Genomic DNA, 21,652 nt, shown 5'->3' with positions numbered 1-21,652 from the left:
TAAATAATTTATTCATAATAAATTTACTTAGAATTGATCTTATAATCTTAGAAAACTCGTCTTTGGCGACCAGCAAACGGAGGGCGCACGCCCCGTAGTTTTGAAGCAGGGGCAAAACAAAGGGGTACTAATTAACAGCAAGAGTCCTCTCTAAACCACAGGAGATAGTTGCTCATCATACGGCTCACTAACTTCACTTGTCTCTAGTGGGGGCTCGCTTCGGGCAGGTTCCAATAACTTACAATACACGGCCAATCTCAGGGGTTAGAAGCGTTTCTTAAGGCTTCAAACTAAAGACTAGTCATTAAGAAAGTTTTGGTGGTTCACAATGTGTAGACTTGCTAGTATATACCGTTGTTCCTTTTTCTCCAATGATGCGATCGGGTCGGTATACCGTTCTTCTTTGTGAGTCATTACTTTTGTTGTTGCTTGACAGTCTCCCCAAGTCAAGCAGCCGGACTTGACTTAAAACTTTCTTCAAGAAATTAAAATCAAGTGAGATCAATTAATTCTTTCGTTCTTTTCTTTATATCCAACGGTTAGGACTTGTCTTGTGTTTGTTTAACAATGTGTGTGCTTCCTACTTCCAAGGAATTAAGGATCAGATATGGTGCAAAGGTTTTTGGCGGTGCACTCTTCTACGAATCGCAAAACCATCCAAGCACTAGACTTGCCAATCTGTTTATTGCTGCTATGCCCTCTCCTTTCCACTGTTGCTGGTTGTTCTCCTTCCTCTTGCGGGCATCTTCAAGACATCCCCTATCCTTTCCGTTTACAAACTGATCCACCAGAATGTGGATCTCCGCTTTACCAGCTCATTTGCGACGACGACAAACCGTATCTGGAGCTTCATTCAGGCAAGTTCTTCGTCAAGAGCATCTCCCGCAAAAAGTGGACGATCAACGTTGTGGATCTTGCCTTCGTGAGCGGAAACTGCAGTGTTCCTCAAGTTTCTCTACCACTTGATGTATTCGGGTACATTGACGCATATGACTTTAGCGGTAGTGGTAGATTTGCCGGTTTCTCATCTTACTTCAGCAATCGTGTTGGTTTCATTAGCTGCGCGAAGCCAATCAAAGACCAACAGTACTGGTATATTCCTTGCCTAAGCCGGAACAACAACTCTGTCTATGTTGTAGTCGATCCACTTAATGTGGGAATTGTCGAGCCTTCGTGCAGATTTCTTGCTATGACTCCCATAGATTCTGCCGCTGATATGAGTTCAACGATGGATATTTTTGAGCACCTACAAAAGGGGTTCATTCTTTCCTATGCCATGCAATCTCGGTCCGGACGAGTCCAAATGTGCATCAGAGAGTCGTCAAGGTAAGAAACTACCATGTAGGTCTATATATATGAGGAGAAAGAATTTGAACAGTAGAAATTCCCCATTCATATCCAGAAGACCAGAAAACAAGATGAATACTTCTAAATAAACTAACATCTGATTTCCAAAGTCCTCTGTTGCATGCTTCACATGAATGATCTGACTTATTAATTTGCATGCCATGCAGTGAACTTAGTGGCAAGGGTATCCTCTCCTCCGTATCCACATTCATGTTTAATGTGCTGATTTTCTTATCCTGCCAGCGTTTCCACTTTAATAGCACATTCGATCTCTTCTACAATATCGATCTGACGGTATTAATTCCGTTGACGCCGATCGTAGGTACGGTAAAGCAATAATGTGTATCATACTACAAACTGTTAAATTCTTTACTTGCAATAAACAAGTAAGATGATTTTGTTTTTTCAGCATTTGGGAGGTTTGTTTTTGCACCGTTATCAATTTACATTTTCCTGGCCTACAAATTTTGGAGGACGCGTGTTTCCATCGACAACGTAGAGAAGTTTTTGCGAAACCAGCAACCACTCACACCATTGAGATACTCCTATACCGACCTCATTGCAATTACATGCCACTTTAGAGAGAAGTTAGGACAGGGAGGCTTTGGTTCTGTTTTCAAAGCCACTCTGTTAAGTGGCCACCATGTTGCCATTAAGATGCTAGGAAATTCTAAGCTCAATGGGGAAGAATTTATCAATGAAGTCTCCACTGTTGGAAGGATTCACCACATAAATATAGTACAACTTCTTGGGTTTTGCTCTGAAGGATCAAAGAGAGCTCTGGTGTATGAGTACATGCCTAAAGGGTCACTTGACAAATATATTTTCTCCGAAAAAGGGACGAGTGCTCATCGGCCATTCACTTGGGAGAAGCTTAATAATATCGCCCTTGGTGTGGCCCGTGGCATCGATTACCTTCACCGAGGATGTGATATGCAAATTTTGCACTTTGACATCAAGCCACACAATATCCTCCTAGATCATAATTTCAATCCAAAGGTTTCCGACTTTGGACTTGCAAAGTTGTATCCAAAGGACTACAGTCTAGTTTCCCTTAGTGCAGCAAGAGGAACCATTGGATACATTGCTCCTGAATTGGTGTCTAGAAGCTTTGGTGTAATATCCTACAAGTCTGATGTTTATAGTTTTGGAATGTTGTTACTAGAAATGGCCGGAGGGAGGAGGAATGTGGATCCAAAAATGAAAAATTCAAGCCAAGTCTACTACCCTTCTTGGATCTATGATCGACTTAATCAAGGAGATGAGCTCATGATAGATAAGTCTATTGAGATACATGAAGTAGAAAGAAAGCTATGTCTGATAGGATTATGGTGCATTCAGATGAAGTCCGCAAATCGCCCTTCCATGAGCAAAGTTGTTGAGATGTTGGAAGGTGATACCAATAGCATGGAAATGCCAGCTAGGCCCTTCTTTTCCTCCTCGCTGCCTAACTCTGTGAGGCTGTCATCCATGAAGTCCATCTCTGAGCAGTTATCAATCATTTCTGAGCAAGAAGATCTTTCCAACATCGAAGGATGATATATCGATGTGTAATTTATTAGTGTTGTAGATCAAAACTTAATGAATATTTGACAACTACTTTCTTTGCTGTGCTTTAATTTTTTGATGATTAACATTCTGATAATGCACTAAATCATATATAAAGTGTTTGTTATGATCTGACCACGAGAGTCAAAGTCAGTTGAATCATTCGAATCAAGTCGAACCAAATTGAATTAGTTAATTAATTTTATTTTATTATTTAAAATTTTAAATAAATTAAATAATCTACGTTTGGATCCACGAGGATTAGAGCCATCATCTTCCTCTAGCTATGTATCATAAAGTTCAAGAATCATCTTCATTTTTAAAAGTCAACTCATAAGATTTATCTTTAAAGCATAGAATTCTCATCCAAAAATATTTTTTATTGATGCACTTTTAGGACTTTGAAATACTTATGAAATAATATTACACATTCTATGTAGTTCACAGTGAAGAGATACATGTGTACCTATAATTAAAGTACATATTATGCTCTCGACGGTTCATGCACACCAGGTCATCCAATAGAGTTAAAGTAGTGTTTTCATACTTTAGTCTAGTAATGCACTTAGTTAAGAAAAGAAGAACAAAAGAAAACCAATCCAAGTAGAGAACTCTACGCTGTAGCCAAATGGTGGCTTAGTTCATCATCACACAAGTAGTGTAGTTTGACTTCTTTTTTTATATATTATATAGGTGCAATTACAGCTTTTATACACACAATATGTAGCCACTTTCTTACATCTAAAAAATAAATACTTGCAATAGATTTTAATTCTTCTATATGAACAATGCCGAATTAGACATAAATAAGATGGCTTTCACAATAAATACATGATGACTTTTTTCACTGATCTTTTCTTTTGTATATAATCACAGTGTGAATAACACTAAATCTATAGGTCAAATAGAGTGAATATAGCTGACTGCATAGTTATCAAGATGTCAACTCTTGAAAAAGTGTACACACTAAAATAATTTCACAATAACCAAAATGATCCAAGAAAAAGGGCATGAGAATCCTGGAATGTGAACAAATCACCTAAAAACAAATATATAAGATGCAAGTATAAGTGACTAACTCAAAAAATGACTCCTTATAGTTTTGCCTAAAATTCAACTATCCTCCTAAATTTTTATTTGTATTCTTTTGACCTTGTATGGTTTATACTAATACTAAACTGTTCATTTTTTTAATCTAAATTTAACATAGAAAGTAGAAATTAAAATTTAAAAATTATTGGAGGGAATTTTTCCACATAATAAATATTAAAAGGATATGATTGTCATTTTCCTCTCATTTAAATTTACTCACAGCTTCTTATTCTTTAAATTTAAAACAAGTTATGCACACCTATCTAAGATTACAACCTCAAATCTTAATTTTTATCTCTCATAATATGCATATATTCCTCTAAATATACTTTTGTTGTGAGTCATTACTTTCGTTGTTGCTGACAGTCTCCCCAAGTCAAGCAGCCAGACTTGACTTAAAACTTTCTTCAAGAAATTAAAATCAAGTGAGATCAATTAATTCTTTCGTTCTTTTCTTTATATCCAACGGCTAGGACTTGTGCTGTGTTTGTTTAACAATGTGTGTGCTTCCTACTTCCAAGGAATTAAGGATCAGATATGGTGCAAAGGTTTTTGGCGGTGCACTCTTCTACGAATCGCAAAACCATCCAAGCACTAGACTTGCCAATCTGTTTATTGCTGCTATGCCCTCTCCTTTCCAGTGTTGCTGGTTGTTCTCCTTCCTCTTGCGGGCATCTTCAAGACATCCCCTATCCTTTCCGTTTACAAACTGATCCACCAGAATGTGGATCTCCGCTTTACCAGCTCATTTGCGACGACGACAAACCGTATCTGGAGCTTCATTCAGGCAAGTTCTTCGTCAACAGCATCTCCCACAAAAAATGGACGATCAACGTTGTGGATCTTGCCTTCGTGAGCGGAAACTGCAGTGTTCCTCAAGTTTCTCTACCACTTGATGTATTCCGGTACAGTAGCGCATATGACTTTAGCGGTAGTGGTAGATTTGCCGGTTTCCCATCTTACTTCAGCAATCGTGTTGGTTTCATTAGCTGCGCGAAGCCAATCAAAGACCAACAGTACTCGCATATTCCTTGCCTAAGCCGGAACAACAACTCTGTCTATGCTGTAGTCGATCCACTTAATGTGGGAATTGTCGAGCCTTCGTGCAGATTTCTTTCTATGACTCTCATAGATTCTGCCGCTGATATGAGTTCAACGATGGATATTTTTGAGCACCTACAAAAGGGGTTCATTCTTTCCTATGCCATGCAATCTTGGTCCGGACGAGTCCAAATGTGCATCAGAGAGTTGTCAAGGTAAGAAACTACCATGTAGGTCTATATATATGAGGAGAAAGAATTTAAACAGTAGAAATTTCCCATTCATATCCACAAAGATGATTACTTCTAAATAAACTAACATCTGATTTCCAAAGTCTGCTGTTGCATGCTTCACATGAATGATCTGACTTATTAATTTGCATGCCATGCAGTGAACCTAGTGGCAAGGGTATCCTCTCCTCCGTATCCACATTCATCTTTAATGTGGCGACTTTTTTATCCTGCCCGGGTTTATACTATATTACATTCCCTCTCTTCTCCATCCTCATCTATCTGACGTTATTAATAGGTACGGTAAAGCAATAATGTGTATCATACTACAAACTGTTAAATTCTTTACTTGCAATGACCAAGTAAGATGATTTTGTTTTTTCAGCATTAGTGAGGTTTGTTTTTGCACCGTTATCAATTTACATTTTCTTGGCCTACAAATTTTGGAGTACGTGTGTTTCCATCGACAACGTTGAGAAGTTTTTGCGAAACCAGCAACCACTGACACCATTGAGATACTCCTATACCGACCTCATTGCAATTACAGGCCACTTCAGAGAAAAGTTAGGACAGGGAGGCTTTGGTTCTGTCTTCAAAGCCACTCTGTTAAGTGGCCACCATGTTGCCATTAAGATGCTAGGAAATTCTAAGCTCAATGGGGAAGAATTTATCAATGAAGTCTCCACTGTTGGAAGGATTCACCACATAAATGTAGTATAACTTCTTGGGTTTTGCTCCGGTAACTTACAATACACGGCCAATCTCAGGGGTTAGAAGTGTTTCTTAAGGCTTCAAACTAAAGACTAGTCATTAAGAAAGTTTTGGTGGTTCACAATGTGTAGACTTGCTAGTATATACCATTGTTCCTTTTTCTCCAATGATGCGACTGGTCAGTATACCGTTCTTCCTGTGAGTCATTACTTTTGTTGTTGCTGACAGTCTCCCCAAGTCAAGCAGCCAGACTTGACTTAAAACTTTCTTCAAGAAATTAAAATCAAGTGAGATCAATTAATTCTTTCGTTCTTTTCTTTATATCCAACGGTTAGGACTTGTGCTGTGGTTGTTTAACAATGTGTGTGCTTCCTACTTCCAAGGAATTAAGGATCAGATATGGTGCAAAGGTTTTTGGCGGTGCACTCTTCTACGAATCGCAAAACCATCCAAGCACTAGACTTGCCAATCTGTTTATTGCTGCTATGCCCTCTCCTTTCCACTGTTGCTGGTTGTTCTCCTTCCTCTTGCGGGTATCTTCACGACATCCAGTATCCTTTCGGTTTACAAACTGATCCACCAGAATGTGGATCTCCGCTCTGCCAGCTCATTTGCGACGACGACAAACCGTATCTGGAGCTTCATTCAGGCAAGTTCTTCGTCAAGAGCATCTCCCACAAAGAAAGGACGATCAATGTTGTGGATCTTGCCTTCGTGAGCGGAAACTGCAGTGTTCCTCAAGTTTCTCTACCATTTCATGTATTCGAGTACATTGACCCATATTACTTAGGCGATCGTGTTGGTTTCATTAGCTGCGCGAAGCCAATCAAAGACCAACAGTACTCGCATATTCCTTGCCTAAGCCGGAACAACAACTCTGTCTATGCTGTAGTCGATCCACTTAATGTGGGAATTGTCGAGCCTTCGTGCAGATTTCTTGCTACGACTCTCATAGATTCTGCCGCTGATATGAGTTCAACGATGGATATTTTTGAGCTCCTACAAAAGGGGTTCATTCTTTCCTATGCCATGCAATCTCGGTCCAGACGAGTCCAAATGTGCATCAGAGAGTCGTTAAGGTAAGAAACTACCATGTAGGTCTATATATATGAGGAGAAAGAATTTAAACAGTAGAAATTTCCCATTCATATCCACAAAGATGAATACTTCTAAATAAACTAACATCTGATTTCCAAAGTCTGCTGTTGCATGCTTCACATGAATGATCTGACTTATTAATTTGCATGCCATGCAGTGAACTTAGTGGCAAGGGTATCCTCTCCTCCGTATCCACATTCATCTTTAATGTGTTTAATGTGGCGACTTTCTTATCCTGCCCGGGTTTCTACTTTAATAGCACATTCGCTCTCGTCTTCTTCCTCATCAATCTGACGGTATTAATGTTCATTGTGCCAATCATAGGTACGGTAAAGCAATAATGTGTATCATACTATAAACTGTTAAATTCTTTACTTGCAATGACCAAGTAAGATTGTTTTTTCAGCATTAGCGAGGTTTGTTTTTGCACCGTTATCAATTTACATTTTCCTGGCCTACAAATTTTGGAGTACTCGTGTTTCCATCAACAACGTAGAGAAGTTTTTGCGAAACCAGCAACCACTCACACCATTGAGATACTCCTATACCGACCTCATTGCAATTACAGGCCACTTCAGAGAGAAGTTAGGACAGGGAGGCTTTGGTTCTGTCTTCAAAGCCACTCTGTTAAGTGGCCACCATGTTGCCATTAAGATGCTAGGAAATTCTAAGCTCAACGGGGAAGAATTTATCAATGAAGTCTCCACTGTTGGCAGGATTCACCACATAAATGTAGTACAACTTCTTGGGTTTTGCTCCGAAGGATCAAAGAGAGCTCTAGTGTATGAGTACATGCCTAAAGGGTCACTTGACAAATATATTTTCTCTGCAAAAGGGACGAGTGCTCATCGGCCATTCACTTGGGAGAAGCTTAATAATATCGCCCTTGGTGTGGCCCGTGGCATCCATTACCTCCACCGAGGATGTGATATGCAAATTTTGCACTTTGACATCAAGCCACACAATATCCTCCTAGATCATAATTTCAATCCAAAGGTTTCCGACTTTGGACTTGCAAAGTTATATCCAAAAGACTACAGTCTAGTTTCCCTTAGTGCAGCGAGAGGAACCATTGGATACATTGCTCCTGAATTGGTGTCTAGGAGCTTTGGTGTAGTATCCTACAAGTCTGATGTTTATAGTTTTGGAATGTTGTTACTAGAAATGGCTGGAGGGAGAAGGAATGTGGATCCAAAAATGGAAAATTCAAGCCAAGTCTACTACCCTTCTTGGATCTATGATCGACTTAATCAAGGAGATGAGCTCATGATAGATAACTCTATTGAGATACATGAAGTAGAAAGAAAGCTATGCCTGATAGGATTATGGTGCATTCAGATGAAGCCCGCAAATCGCCCTTCCATGAGCAAAGTTGTTGAGATGTTGGAAGGTGATACCAATAGCATAGAAATGCCAGCTAGGCCCTTCTTTTCCTCCTCGCTGCCTGACTCTGTGAGGCTGTCATCCATGAAGTCCATCTCTGAGCAGTTATCAATCATTTCTGAGCAAGAAGATCTTTCCAACATCGAAGGATGATATATCGATGTGTAATTTGTTAATATTGTAGATCAAAACTTAATGAATATTTGGCTGCTACTTTCTTTGCTGTGCTTTCATTTTTCGATGATTAACATTCTGATAATGCACTAAATCATATATAAAGTGTTTGTTATGATTCGACCATCAGAGTCAAAGTCAGTTGAGTCATTTGAATCAAGTCAAGCTAAATTGAGTTAGTTAGTTAATTTTATTTTATTATTTAAAATTTTAAATAAATTAAATAATCTACGTCTGGATCCGCAAGGATTAGAGCCATCATCTTCCTCCAGCTATGTATCACAAAGTTCAAGAATCATCTTCATTTTTAAAAGTCAACTTAAGATTATAGAATTTTCATCCAAAAATATTTCTTATTGATGCACTTTTAGGACTTTGAAATACTTATGAAATAATATTACACATTCTACGTAGTTCACAGTGAAGAGATACATGTGTACCTATAATTAAAGTACATATTATGCTCTCGACGGTTCATGCACACCAGGTCATCCAATAGAGTTATAGTAGTGTTTTCATACTTTAGTCTAGTAATGCACTTAGTTAAGAAAAGAACAACAAAAGAAAACCAATCGAAGTAGAGAACTCTATGCTGTAGCCAAATGGTGGCTTACTTCATCATCACACAAGTAGTGTAGTTTGACTTCTTTTTGTATATATAATATAGGTGCAATTACAGCTTTTATACACACAATATGTAGCCACTTTCTTACATCTAAAAAATAAATACTTGCAATAGATTTTAATTCTTCTATATGAACAATGCCGAATTAGACATAAATAAAATGGCTTTCACAATAAATACATGATAACTTTTTTCACTGATCTTTTCTTTTGTATATAATCACAGTGTGAATAACACTAAATCTATAGGTCAAATAGAGTGAATACAGCTGACTGCATGGTTATCAAGATGTCAACTCTTGAAAAAGTGTACACACTAAAATAATTTCACAATAACCAAAATGATCCAAGAAAAAAGGGCATGAGAATCCTGGAATGTGAACAAATCACCTAAAAACAATATATAAGATGCAAGTATAAGTGACTAACTCAAAAAATGACTCCTATAGCATAGTAACTTATTAATGTCAAGGGTTATTATAAATTGCCCCTTATAGTTTTGCCTAAAATTCAACTATCCTCCTAAATTTTTATTTGTATTATTTTGCCCTTGTATGGTTTATACTAATACTAAACTGTTCATTTTTTTTTATCTAAATTTAACACAGAAAGTAGAAATTAAAATTTAAAAATTATTGGAGGGAATTTTTCCTATCTAAGATTACAACCTCAAATCTTAATTTTTATCTCTCATAATATGCATATATTCCTTTAAATATATAGTCATGATATAAAAATTTATCATAATGGGTATCAGTTTCATATTTACTTAAACCATAAGATTATTTATATCATAGAAAAATTATAATTATTTATATTTCCTCTGTTAAGTTTAGATGAAAAAATTAATAATTTTAAAACCATATAATGAAAAGTGATACATATGAAAGTTTAGTGGGTAGTTTGATTTTAAGCATAATCAGGGGATAATTTAAAATTTATCATAATCTCAATCTAGTCACTCTAATCTATAAAAATGCATCAAGGTTTTTTATTATTTTTATTTTTATTTTTATTTTTATTTTTTAAAAATGGGCAATTATTACAATCCAACCATATTGATTAAGTCGAGTCAAGTTAGTTACTTAGATTTATCTAATTATTTTAAATTTCAAATAAATAGAATAATCCTCATGTGGATCCGATCCGTTAGAGATTTTACTCTTAAAATATGGGTTGACATGTGTTGATAATGATCATTGATCATTGAGAGAAATCTAAGAAAAATCCCAATCTTCCAAGCCCTAGCCATCTTTTACCTCCAGCAGCCATAGCCACCCTATAGTACGGCCATCCATCACCACCCTTGGATCGTTTTATTGTAGCCATTAGATCGTCTTTATTTTTATAGGAGTAGATCATAACTATAGAGCCCTTTCAAGCATCCAAACCTTAGCCAGCACCTTCCTCCAGCAACCACCCTACTTTACGGCCGTCCACCACCCTCCACGACGGCCGCAATATCAGTTAATTAACGTTCTGCCCTACTTCTACCTAGCTTCACTATTTTAACCATAACTTTTCATTCGGATCTCTGATTGACTTCAATCTAAAGCCATTAGATCCAAAATTTCCAAGATTACTACCCTCAAAATTTTAAGATCATCCTACAAATGAATCGTTCCACATCTGGTCCATAACATTGGTATCAGAGCCGATGTTCCTCGGACAATAATGAACATGTGATCCAAAGCTAACCTAGAGGAGATTGCGACCATGGAAGACCAAGAACTTGTCTCTATTCCTATGGAGGTTTCCTTAGCACCACCAGCAACTATCAACAATGAGCTGCCGGTGTGGGCAAAAGCATCTTTTTAAGAATTTTCCATCGAGTTGAAGGAGATCAAGCCTCATTTCAAGCCCTCAAGGACTCAATCCAAACCATCCTCAAGGACTCATTTCAGGCCTTAACAGAAGTTTTCCTAGTACCACCCCGCACCACTTGTGCCATCGACCATGCTGGAACAACCCACTCACAAATTGACCACGGGAGAAACCACGCACACCACGATGGTCAAATAAGAGTGCATCGAACCGATGGTATGGAAGCACCCTAGATTTTGGAGCGGACACACCCCTTGAGTGTGCATCTCAAGGCCCAACCCCACCACATGATGACATGCCACTAGCTAAAAACCCACCTCGTCTGATGGCTAGGGCTTGCTCTAATTTGACAATGCCTAGGGCTATGGCAAGACCGACTATAGCTATAGTTTGTTTTGAATCACTCGTGGCTAGGATTTGGCCCGAGCCACCTACAACTAAGGCGGACTACGGCTCAAACCAGTGGGCCCTAGAGAAGAAATCACCATGGGGCCCCCTTTCAAGTGATAGACGAGACGCACAACAAGATCAACGATATAAAGTTTGAGAGAGAACAAAGGTTTGAAAACCACCATGGACACCTTGAGGATAAAGTGAATGATGGATTGATGCGATCCGGGTTAGATCAGATCACATCATAGGGACATCGGGCTTGATGGATTAAATTTAGTTATCTTATTTATTCTGCTTATGTAGTTTAGTTAGAGTCTAAGTAGATTAGAGTTTATTTAGTTACCTAAGTTCAGTTCAGTTAACTCCTGTGCAGTTTTAGAAAAATATTTTATAAATATTCATCAGTTGACCGACTATTACGAAACTATACGGAGAAGATTGAAGATGTCCTGATCTACAACTTTCATATTTGAAGTCTTCTCTATATTATGACTCTATCTTTGTAAGAACGAGGAAATATTTCGAGAAAGGTAAGAAAAGGTTGATTTAGCTCAGTTATATTTATTTGTAGGTCATATTTATCTTTAATATAAGCTAATAAGACAAATCCTAATGAAAATCAGTCTAGGGTTAGTCTCTATAAATATGTGGAATGTAGCTTTCATTGATAATCATTGAATGAAAGTGTTGAATGAATATTGACTTAATTTAAGTTTATTTACCTTGCATTTACCGTTTTATCGTAGCTATTAGATCGTCTTTATCTTCATAGGAGTAGATCATAACCATAAAACTCTTTCAAGCATCCAAACCTTAGCCACTACCTTCCTCCATCAGCCACCCTACTTAACGGTCCTCCACCACCCTCCGACGACCGCTACAATGTCGATTAATTACTATTCTTGCCTACTTCAACCTTGCTCCACTATTTTAACCATAATTTTCCATCTGGATCTCTAATTGACTTCATTCCAAAGTCATTATATCCGGAACTTCTGAGATTACTACCCCTCAAAATCTCAGGATCATTCTACGAATGGATCGTCTATATCTGGTCCATAATATCATAATTTCAATCCAAAGGTTTTTGACTTTGGACTTGCAAAGTTATATCCAAAGGATTACAGTGTAGTTTCCCTTAGTGCAGCGAGAGGAACCATTGGATATATTTCTCATGAATTGGTGTCTAAAAGTTTTGGTGTAATATCCTACAATTCTAATGTTTATAGTTTTGGAATGCTGTTACTAGAAATGGCTGGAGGGAGAAAGAATGTGAATCCAAAAATGGAAAATTCAAGCCAAGTTTACTACCCTTCTTGGATCTATGATCGGCTTAATCAAGGAGAAGAGCTCATGATAGATAACTCTATTGGGATACATGAAGTAGAAAGAAAGCTATGCTTGGTAGGATTATGGTGCATTCAGATGACGTTCGCAAATCACCCTTCCATGAGCAAAGTTGTTGAGATGTTGGAAGGTGACACTAATAGCTTGAAAATGCCATTAGGCCCTTCTTTTCCTCCTCACAGCCAAACTCTATGAGGCTATCGTCCATGAAGTCTATTTTTGATCGGTTATCAATCATTTCTGAGAAGGAGGATCTTTCTGACAACGAATAATGATATATCAAAGTGTAATTTGTTAGTGTAGTGGATCAAAACTTAGTGAATATTTGACTCTATTTTCTGGTGATTAACATTTTGATAATGCACTAAATTATATATACAGTGTTAGTTTTTTGTGATTGACAAATGTGTGAGAAAGCAATGTCTTTCATGATGTAAGTTCTTTAGATTTATTATCAAGATCAATAGTACAATCTTTTTTATTTGGCAATCAAAATTGGAGTTGTTTCAGTATTGCAAAAATTTAGTTTGAAATCTGTTCGAATGAGATTTGATTTTGTTCAAAAAGAATTTTTTAGAGAGTAAAATATTTTTCATAGAGTAAAATATTCTCAATATGGGAAGGGCTTTTGAATGAGATACACTGAAAACACTTAGACGTTTGACGAGATTTAATCCGTTCGAATGGAGAGCAAAATATTCCTCTTTTTAGTCTGAGTTGGCACTAAATTAGGGCTTTTGAGGAGCCTATCTTTTGGGACTATACAAAAGAAGTTTTAAGAAAAAATAGAGTCATTCTTAGAGGTTATTGAAAATATTTTGGGAGAGAACAAAGTTGGAATAGTTGAATGGTGAGATTTTTATACCATATTTTGATGGAGCTCTATATAATTCAAGATTGCGTTTGCTATTACTCTGAGGGTCACAAAGGCAAGTCTTCAATTTTGAAGGTCACTAAGATTTGGGTACCAAGTATGAAAAATGATGTACTAAGAAGTCAAGTCAAGCAAATCATTTTAGATATTGTTGTGGATAGTAATGGACGACTTGTAAGCAAGGTTTCAAAAATCGATATCGGGATTGAGATCAACCGTTCAGAAAAAAGATAAGTATTGACCGTATCGGTCGCCTGTATCGGATCAGACTATTTTAATTAAATAAAATTCTAAATATTATTTAAAAATGTTAAGAAGTTTCTAAAAATTTAGAAAAAATTATAAGAAAATAAAAAATAATAATTACTCACATATAAAGCCTAAAAAGTAAAAATCTCTCTTCCTCCATCTCTTCTTTCCTATTCCTTTAACTGTTAGTCTGAGCTATCCCACTCTCTCCCGCACTCTCTCTTTCGTTTTATCTTTCCCTCTCTCTCCCTGCACACACACTCTTTCTCTCTCCTTGACTCTCTCTTCCTCTTTCCTTCTCACTCTCTCTCTCTGCAATTGCTGGCGGTTGTTGTCAGGAGCCTGCTAGAACCACTAGCAGTAGCTGCAGCAGGGCTGAAATCGGCCGAAACTAGGAACTATGCCTGTAAGTGTTCTGTAATCGCTGATTATTATAGTACTTGGTTTGATCTTGGAGAAGAGATTCATGATTTTTTTCCTTTTTTTATAAAGGATTTTTTTACGTTAAAAATATTATGTTTGCATGTGCTTTTGAATTTCCAATTTTAGCTATTGTTTAGCGTTCTAATTGAGAACATATTTTCTAACAAGTAATCAAATACTTTTATAAAAGACTTAATTAAAGTGTAACGACCGAAGGAATGGATGGTCCTTAAGAGATGTAATTTTCCTGCTGGTTGATACGATTGATATTGTCTATTGGTGGTGATCGGTTGTCTTTATGTAAAGATAGACTTTTTGATAAAGAATACTTTGTTTAAATGTGTGTCAGTAATGTCATGTTTAAATCAACAAGTGTTTAGGACACCAGGGAAATTATGCAAGTAAAATTAACACTTACTAACTTCATGCCAGAAGCGTGGAGAAGCAGAAATAGAAGACTAAATAACAGATTTGATTAGTTTTTGTTGTTTTCAGCATGGATTTCCGTACTATAAGCTGCAAAAAGTTCTTCCTTTTAATTTTCTGTGTGATGAAAAAAAGGGTAGATATATAGGCTAGTTTGATAACAATTCTGCTTCATTAATTCCCCGCGCTATTGAATTGGTTCGTCTAGATTAGCATCTGGATTGATAGTCATCTTGCTATTGACGTTCTTTGAATTATCTATGAGATAAGTTCTTAATTACATATGTAGAGTCCACATCTCTTTTGAAGCTGACGCATTAATCACAGCAGACTAACTGATTAAGCATGATAGACTTTTACTAGTCTTCTCCAAGTGAAGCAGCCAGACATGACTGATGCCAAGAGTTTTGTCAAGGGAGAAGACAATTCTTTAATTCTTGACCAACCAATCAAAGTAGCAGATGATACGATGAGTTGTGGTCATCCCTCCCTCCAAACTTAATACTTTCCTTCAACCTGCAACTCCGTCGCATTCCTCTTTCATAGACTTCCATCACAATGTTCAAAGTACTTGCCAGTATACTGTTGTTTCTATTCTTCTGTGCCGGAAGCAAGAGTACTGCATTTGGAAATGACGACGAAGACTTCTTCAAGAATTGCCCGCCTTCAAGATGCGGAGGAAGAGGCGGCCTCAAGATCAGGTACCCCTTCCGACTTAAATCGCGTTCTCCAATCTGTGGTGCTCCAGGCATGGAGCTCTCGTGTTCGGGGAGCGACACCGTCCTAGTCCTACCTCAATTAGGCCCCTATAACGTGACTGCGATTGACTATGTTAATGGCGGAATCACTATCAAGTTATGGGACTCGTGGCCACGCTGCCCGCTTCAAACCCTTAGCTCCATCAACCTGACAACCACGGTATATCAACCTAGGGTGAATGAAGAATTCAGCTTGTTGGGATGTCCAAGAGAACTCAACACAAATAGTGGGGATGATCTTATTGTGCCCATCGAATGCATGAGCACTGCAAATCAGTTCATTTATGCAGTGGACGCAGAGGCGGACGTGAGCGTACTCCCTTCGGATTGCATGGTGGTTTCAAAGGGTCATATAATTCCCTTTGGATCTCCAAATTATTATGAAAACACTTTGCGAGAAAGAGTGAATGATTTCATGAAATATCGCGATCCGATCCTCTCATGGTCTGTTCCTCCCATCACACATAAATGCCAAGCCTGTGAAGCAGAAGGAAAGGATTGCGGTTTTAGATCAGCAAGTAACCAATCATTCTGCAGGACAGACTTGCGTATTCATGGTAACCCCTGCAATTTCCTGCTTGTTAATCCCTCATATCTAATCATATTTCCTTCTCCTTGTTAAGCATATCAAATGTTTCAGAGTAAAGAAAGCTGCAAATGGCATTCAGTTAGGTATCTATAACGGGCTACTTTGATGCTTAATCCAAAGAAAGTGGCTCTTTTTTCCCCAGATTAATCCTTCTCCAATACAACGAAATTCTCCTTCTTTGCTAAATGCCACTGAACTTTCGATTTGCTTTGTGAATTTGATTATAGAACTTCTGCTAATTGCTTTCGCGTCATACATTAGTTTGTAATTATTAATTATTTTCTTTTTCCAATGTGACTCATGTATAACCAAATGGTCGTATTTATATTTAGTTTCTTTTATCTGGAGTTGGCAATTTGCAATATGAGCGAACAAAATAAATTTGTAACTAGGCAACCCTCTGAAGCTCTGACTTTCTCATGCTTGAATTTTGCAGGTTCACATGTCAAGCTCATCGCAGGTAAAGTCCTTCTGCACTTCAAAGCATACAATTTGAATTAAAAGGGCAATAAATAATTGAACGTTTATAGGGATAATTTTGCGCACTTACAACTTCTCCTTTGGAAATAGAATTTAGTGCAGAGTATGATAAATTTTTTCTCTCTCTCCTCATGTATGAGAGGTTTAATTCACATGACAGTATAAAAAGATGTTCTAACTTTTCCTTCTTTCACTATAGCAACATCTGCTTCTGCCTTGGTTCTACTTTTGCTGTTGGTGATTATTCCTCTCTATCTCTATACAAAATCAGACAAAGAGAGAGAAACACGTCTGAAGGTGGAAAAATTCCTCTCGACATACACAACCACTAAGCCTACCAGGTACACCTTCTCAGAAGTCAAGAAGATGACCAAAAGATTCAAAAATAAGTTGGGGCAAGGTGGATTTGGGAGTGTTTACAAAGGCGAATTACTGAATGGAGTGCCCGTCGCAGTTAAGATGCTTGAGAGATCCAAAGGGGATGGCGAAGAATTCATCAACGAGGTGGCGACCATTGGGAGAATTCACCATGTCAATGTGGTTCGTCTCCTGGGTTTTTGTTCAGAAGGAACAACTCATGCACTAATATACGAGTTCATGTCCAACGAGTCGTTAGAGAAGTACATCTTCTCCAGAGATTCTAATGGCCTTCGTGGAGCATTAAGGATGCAAAAATTGCAGCAGATAGCATTTGGAATTGCTCGAGGAATCGAGTACCTCCACCAAGGTTGCAATCAACGCATTTTGCACTTCGACATCAAGCCCCATAATATTTTGTTGGACTACGACTTGAATCCAAAGATTTCTGATTTCGGTCTCGCAAAGCTATGCTCAAGGGATCAGAGCATTGTTACGATGACTGCAGCTAGGGGAACAATGGGCTACATTGCACCAGAGATGTACTCCAGAAACTTCGGGACAGTGTCTTACAAGTCTGATGTTTATAGCTTTGGAATGTTGGTGCTAGAAATGGTGGGTGGGAAAAAGAATGTTGATCTAGAAATCGAGAGTCAGAATCAGATTTATTTTCCAGAGTGGGTCTATGACCAGTTAGTTAATGGGCAAGATCTGGGCTTGGAAATAGCGATGACAGAAAGTGAGTCAGAGATTGCAAAGAAACTTGCCATTGTGGCATTGTGGTGCATACAATGGAATCCAACAGAGAGACCATCCATGACAAGAGTAATGCAGATGCTGATGGGTGACTTGCAAAGCTTGCAGATGCCCCCCAAACCTTTCGTGTCCTCTATTGGTCATGATAGTACCAGGATTCTTAATGAAGTATAAGAATCAAGTTATTTCCATGATCATTCTTGGGTTAGACTGAGCTGGGCAATGCAAGAAAATCTAGAAGCTTTAGTTGGGCTGTCCGGATGAACACCACTATTTAGATTAATCGGTTTAATGTGCGTTCGAATTGGATCTTAGTTTCCACATTAAGTTGAGGCGCCTCAATTTACATATCGATAAGTGTTTACATATATACAATTACTTGTGCTGAAGTATATGTTTTTGTCCTTGCTATATTGCATTTGTACACATAGCAATATATTCATATTTTTCCAAGTTATGTAAGCTCTAAGTATTTGATTATATATGGCGATGTCAAAACTTTAGGATCAATTGGTCATCTATTATGGTATTAACAGAATTTTGGATTGCTTATATACTTGTATATATACTTGTATTATATAAGAGTTTAATTTAGAATTAAGTTATTAAATGAAGACCTCTGCTATTGGGGGAGTTTCCTTCTTTTTCCATTAGATGTGGGGCCACACAATATTTGAACAGTGAGAGAAATCGTGTGAAGATGAAAATGATGGCGGGAAATGTTGCACTATATAAAAGTTTCAAATCCTTTTTGTAACTTTAGTTGAGTCTACAGATAACCATTAAACCCTTTGACTTGGACCTATTCTCCCAAAGCCTTACGGGCTTGACTACAAGACTTACAAGTCGTTGCGGGGCCCTAGGCAGTTTCCTAACTTGACTAGGGCCTGGTCTTCATGGTTGCCTAAATCAAAGAAATGATGGGAGGCAGTAGTAGTGGAGGAACAGAGATTGATGGAGGCTATGTAGATACAAAGGAAGAGGAGACCAATGATAATGGACTGGAGGGAGAAGGAGGAGACGGGGAGAATAAAAGATGAAGAGGATTACTGGGAAAGAGAGCACATAGAAGAAGAAGATTATGAATTTTTTCGTGTTGGGTCTGATTTTGCGGGTCGAACCTTTAGTTTGACCGACAGTTAAGTTTGGGCTATGGGTTTTGGATCCATCTCGACTGAATAGTTTATGGGTCGGGTTCAAGATGGGTTTTACCTAAAAAATCTGAGCCAAGTTTGAGCAAGCTTTGAGCCTAAAAACATGTTGAACAATTCTAATCCTACCGTATGTGTAGGCAGTGATTTTTATTGGATTTTATATGAGTGCCATGCGCACATAATTTAGTTCTTGGGTGAATTGGTTCAAATATCCATTTTCTAGCTTAATTATAAATAAATAATCTAGGTTTTCATTTCTTTCTTTTTAATTTTTTGTGCATGTAACGCAAGGTAATAGGATTATTTTCTTAAGTTTCATTATTTTTATTTATCATTCATTCTCTCTATAAACATACTATATAATAGCAAGGAACTCACTTGTAACCCATATTGGAAGAAATTTTTATTATAAAGTTGTAGCCTTTGATCTCAACCATATATATATCCAGTAATAAAAGAAATGGAAGTGGAAAACAAAGTTTGGCAGCCAATCATGACTACCAATTACTCCGATTGCAAGAGTAAGAGGCTTCACATGAGGAGAAGAATAAAGAAACTCATATTAGCCTTGCTATGTTTTCCCTCTCAACTAGAGGGTATTTTCCTTCCCCTTCCCCTATCCCTTACCTCCTTCGTGCCCTTCATCTAATCTCTTGCACTTCTTCTCCCTTCTATTTGCACTACTCTACTTCAATACCTCTCCCCTCACCCTCAGCCCATGTCGATGCTACCGACACTAATCTTCTAAAGAAGTTTATTAAACTTCTTACCGAGGACAAAATGAATGAAGTTATCTCTCTTGCTACGAACAACATCATCCCTATGAGGAAACCAAACATTTGTTTAGCTAGCAAAATTGTCACTAATAAGTCCATTAATACTGTCAGGTTGAAGTCAACCCTCATCGAGGCTTGGAGCCTTGAAGGTAACCTTGAGTTTGTTGAAGCTAGGAACAACACTTTCTTATGGCTCTTGAGCTCGAGTTTGATAAATATAGGGTTTGTGCATTCCTTAGCTTGGTGCAAAAGGCTGATAGTGAATCGTTTTCAAGCCCATCTCGAATACGATGTTGTAGGTAGGGGTGTCAAAATAAACGAGTGGCTCGAGCTCGACTCAACTAAAGCCCGGACTCGATTTGGCTTAGTTCAACTTGATCCGAGCCTAAGCTTATTTTAAAGGCTCGATTTTTTAGCTGAGTCTGAGCCTCAGCTCGATATGCTTGTTCGCACTTTTGTTTATTGGTAGCTGGCTAGCCGCGTGGTTTAATTTAGGATTTGACAAATTCATAGTTGGGATTTGTTATTTCTTTGTGATCGTAACAATCACTTCAAGCAGTGTCTTTTAAATTAAAAAAAAGGTGCCAGGGACTCAGGGTAAGGGAGTGGTAGAAGTAGACTAGCTATAGCCTATGGATTATTATTCTCTAGTGAGCTCTTCTTCCAAAGAGGCCTCTCTCTACCCATCTCCCTTACTCTCGATCTCTTCTACTCTGGTGGATCGCAAAAATGACCCGTTTGTGACGATATCCATGAGCTCATCAGTCCAAGCCTCAAGGAGATGTGTGCATCTATGAAAAATCACGCTTGTTTTTAATGCTTGGATCCCTCTATGTTGTCTTTTTTTATTGCACACTTGACCAATTGAAGGAGTATATATTAAATACAACTACTTTTGCCAAACAAAATCTCCTCTGGCCTCCTCCTACTCCCCTTGTCTCCTCGTCCTTCTCCTCCTTTGGCCTCCTCCTCCTCCGCCTCCTTCGGCAAGCTGCTACTTCCTCCTCCTTTGGTAAGCCGCCGCACTCGCCGCCTCTTCCTTCTTCGATAAGCCACCGCACTCGTTGCCTCTTCCTCCTTCGGCAATCCACCGCCTCTTCCTCCTACTCCTCCTTTGACAAGCCGCCACTACGGTCATCTACAATCAGTCTTAGATTTGAGCTTAAGCTAGCTTAATCTGAGCTGAGTCGAGCCTAAATATCAAACTAGACTCGAAATTACTTTCGAGCTGAGCCTGAGCTAGAGCCAACTTACTCATGCTCATTTTGTTTACACCCCTAATTGTAAGGTACTTGTGACTGTGGTTGCCACTGGTCTTAATCTCGACGTCAAACTAAGGGTTCTGCATCTAAACACATCCCTTCCTTCTAATTTGGTTTGGGCCAGCTCAACATAGTCTTTTAATAAAGATCTATTCAATATCGTTCACTTTATCCCTAACCAATCAGTGGAAGCACGGAGTTTTGCTCATTCCAAGTTCTGGATCCAACTTTACAGATTGTCTATGAAGTACATTTTGAAGAATACAATGGCCATCTCAGCTGCTAGGGTGGGCGAGCCTGTACAGTCAAACTCTTTTGATTCGTCAAAATAGTCTAGGTTTATACATGTTATTAAATCTAGATATAACCAAATCCCTTAAAATCAAGCAAATTGAGCGCACACATGATCGACACGTGCATTAAACTCAAAGGTGCGCACGTCTGGGGCACGTGCACCCCTTTATGCTTTCTCGGCCTCCCTCTCTTTTTATCATCTTCTCTCTTTCTCTCTCTCTCTCTCTTCTTTCCTTTCTCTCCAACAACCACCATTTGCCCCTTTTCTCTTCTCGCTGCATCGGAGTGCCACCAAAGTTTGATGGCCCCATGAACCGTGTTGGGGTGAGTCCTCTATTTCCCTTTTTATTTAACTGCATTTTAATAGCTTGTAGGATCTCCCCTCCTTTTTTTTAGCTTTGGCCTTCATCGGAGGTGTTGGCCGTTCGGCGACCTCGTGTCG

The 21,652-nt window shown here is 38.3% G+C and overlaps 5 protein-coding genes across 5 annotated transcripts; all 5 read left to right on the top strand.

The window, feature by feature from the left end:
- The first annotated feature begins 604 nt into the window (after positions 1-604).
- On the top strand, positions 605-1,524 carry LOC140781948 (LEAF RUST 10 DISEASE-RESISTANCE LOCUS RECEPTOR-LIKE PROTEIN KINASE-like 1.2). The gene has a single exon (XM_073128260.1). It carries the CDS (start codon positions 608-610, stop codon positions 1,328-1,330), a length of 723 nt encoding a protein of 240 aa, XP_072984361.1. The 5' UTR covers positions 605-607; the 3' UTR covers positions 1,331-1,524.
- LOC140781947 (rust resistance kinase Lr10-like) lies at positions 1,504-2,886 on the top strand. The gene is made up of 2 exons (XM_073128259.1): positions 1,504-1,669; positions 1,739-2,886. The coding sequence occupies exons 1-2, from the start codon at positions 1,504-1,506 to the stop codon at positions 2,884-2,886; spliced, it is 1,314 nt and encodes a 437-aa protein (XP_072984360.1).
- Positions 2,887-4,524: 1,638 nt separating this feature from the next.
- Positions 4,525-5,978, top strand: LOC140781946 (LEAF RUST 10 DISEASE-RESISTANCE LOCUS RECEPTOR-LIKE PROTEIN KINASE-like 2.5). The gene is made up of 3 exons (XM_073128258.1): positions 4,525-5,243; positions 5,420-5,556; positions 5,644-5,978. The coding sequence occupies exons 1-3, from the start codon at positions 4,525-4,527 to the stop codon at positions 5,976-5,978; spliced, it is 1,191 nt and encodes a 396-aa protein (XP_072984359.1).
- A 329-nt stretch (positions 5,979-6,307) lies between these two features.
- Positions 6,308-8,653, top strand: LOC140781945 (LEAF RUST 10 DISEASE-RESISTANCE LOCUS RECEPTOR-LIKE PROTEIN KINASE-like 2.4). The gene is made up of 3 exons (XM_073128257.1): positions 6,308-7,048; positions 7,225-7,391; positions 7,474-8,653. The coding sequence occupies exons 1-3, from the start codon at positions 6,369-6,371 to the stop codon at positions 8,601-8,603; spliced, it is 1,977 nt and encodes a 658-aa protein (XP_072984358.1). The 5' UTR covers positions 6,308-6,368; the 3' UTR covers positions 8,604-8,653.
- A 6,593-nt stretch (positions 8,654-15,246) lies between these two features.
- LOC140782927 (rust resistance kinase Lr10-like) lies at positions 15,247-18,177 on the top strand. The gene is made up of 3 exons (XM_073129809.1): positions 15,247-16,099; positions 16,568-16,591; positions 16,811-18,177. Exons 1-3 carry the CDS (start codon positions 15,343-15,345, stop codon positions 17,896-17,898), a joined length of 1,869 nt encoding a protein of 622 aa, XP_072985910.1. The 5' UTR covers positions 15,247-15,342; the 3' UTR covers positions 17,899-18,177.
- The last annotated feature ends 3,475 nt before the right edge of the window (positions 18,178-21,652 follow it).

The sequence above is a fragment of the Typha latifolia genome, chromosome 2 (genome assembly GCF_019914945.1).
Source record: "Typha latifolia isolate L0001 chromosome 2, TyphaL0001v2, whole genome shotgun sequence".
In the NCBI taxonomy this organism is placed as follows: Eukaryota; Viridiplantae; Streptophyta; class Magnoliopsida; order Poales; family Typhaceae; genus Typha; species Typha latifolia.
Note: the sequence above shows the minus strand (reverse complement) of the source record. Positions and strands in the feature narration are given on the sequence as shown.

Excerpts from the sequence above, each read along its gene's own strand:
- LOC140781948 (XM_073128260.1), top strand. The coding sequence starts at position 608 with ATGGTGCAAAGGTTTTTGGCGGTGCACTCTTCTACGAATCGCAAAACC.
- LOC140781947 (XM_073128259.1), top strand. The coding sequence starts at position 1,504 with ATGCCATGCAGTGAACTTAGTGGCAAGGGTATCCTCTCCTCCGTATCC. Across the intron at positions 1,670-1,738 it reads TCCGTTGACGCCGATCGTAG|ATGATTTTGTTTTTTCAGCA; the intron begins GTACGGTAAAGC and ends TAAACAAGTAAG.
- LOC140781946 (XM_073128258.1), top strand. The coding sequence starts at position 4,525 with ATGGTGCAAAGGTTTTTGGCGGTGCACTCTTCTACGAATCGCAAAACC. Across the intron at positions 5,244-5,419 it reads TGCATCAGAGAGTTGTCAAG|TGAACCTAGTGGCAAGGGTA; the intron begins GTAAGAAACTAC and ends CATGCCATGCAG. Across the intron at positions 5,557-5,643 it reads CTATCTGACGTTATTAATAG|CATTAGTGAGGTTTGTTTTT; the intron begins GTACGGTAAAGC and ends TTGTTTTTTCAG.
- LOC140781945 (XM_073128257.1), top strand. The coding sequence starts at position 6,369 with ATGGTGCAAAGGTTTTTGGCGGTGCACTCTTCTACGAATCGCAAAACC. Across the intron at positions 7,049-7,224 it reads TGCATCAGAGAGTCGTTAAG|TGAACTTAGTGGCAAGGGTA; the intron begins GTAAGAAACTAC and ends CATGCCATGCAG. Across the intron at positions 7,392-7,473 it reads GTTCATTGTGCCAATCATAG|CATTAGCGAGGTTTGTTTTT; the intron begins GTACGGTAAAGC and ends TTGTTTTTTCAG.
- LOC140782927 (XM_073129809.1), top strand. The coding sequence starts at position 15,343 with ATGTTCAAAGTACTTGCCAGTATACTGTTGTTTCTATTCTTCTGTGCC. Across the intron at positions 16,100-16,567 it reads GACAGACTTGCGTATTCATG|GTTCACATGTCAAGCTCATC; the intron begins GTAACCCCTGCA and ends TGAATTTTGCAG. Across the intron at positions 16,592-16,810 it reads ACATGTCAAGCTCATCGCAG|CAACATCTGCTTCTGCCTTG; the intron begins GTAAAGTCCTTC and ends CTTTCACTATAG.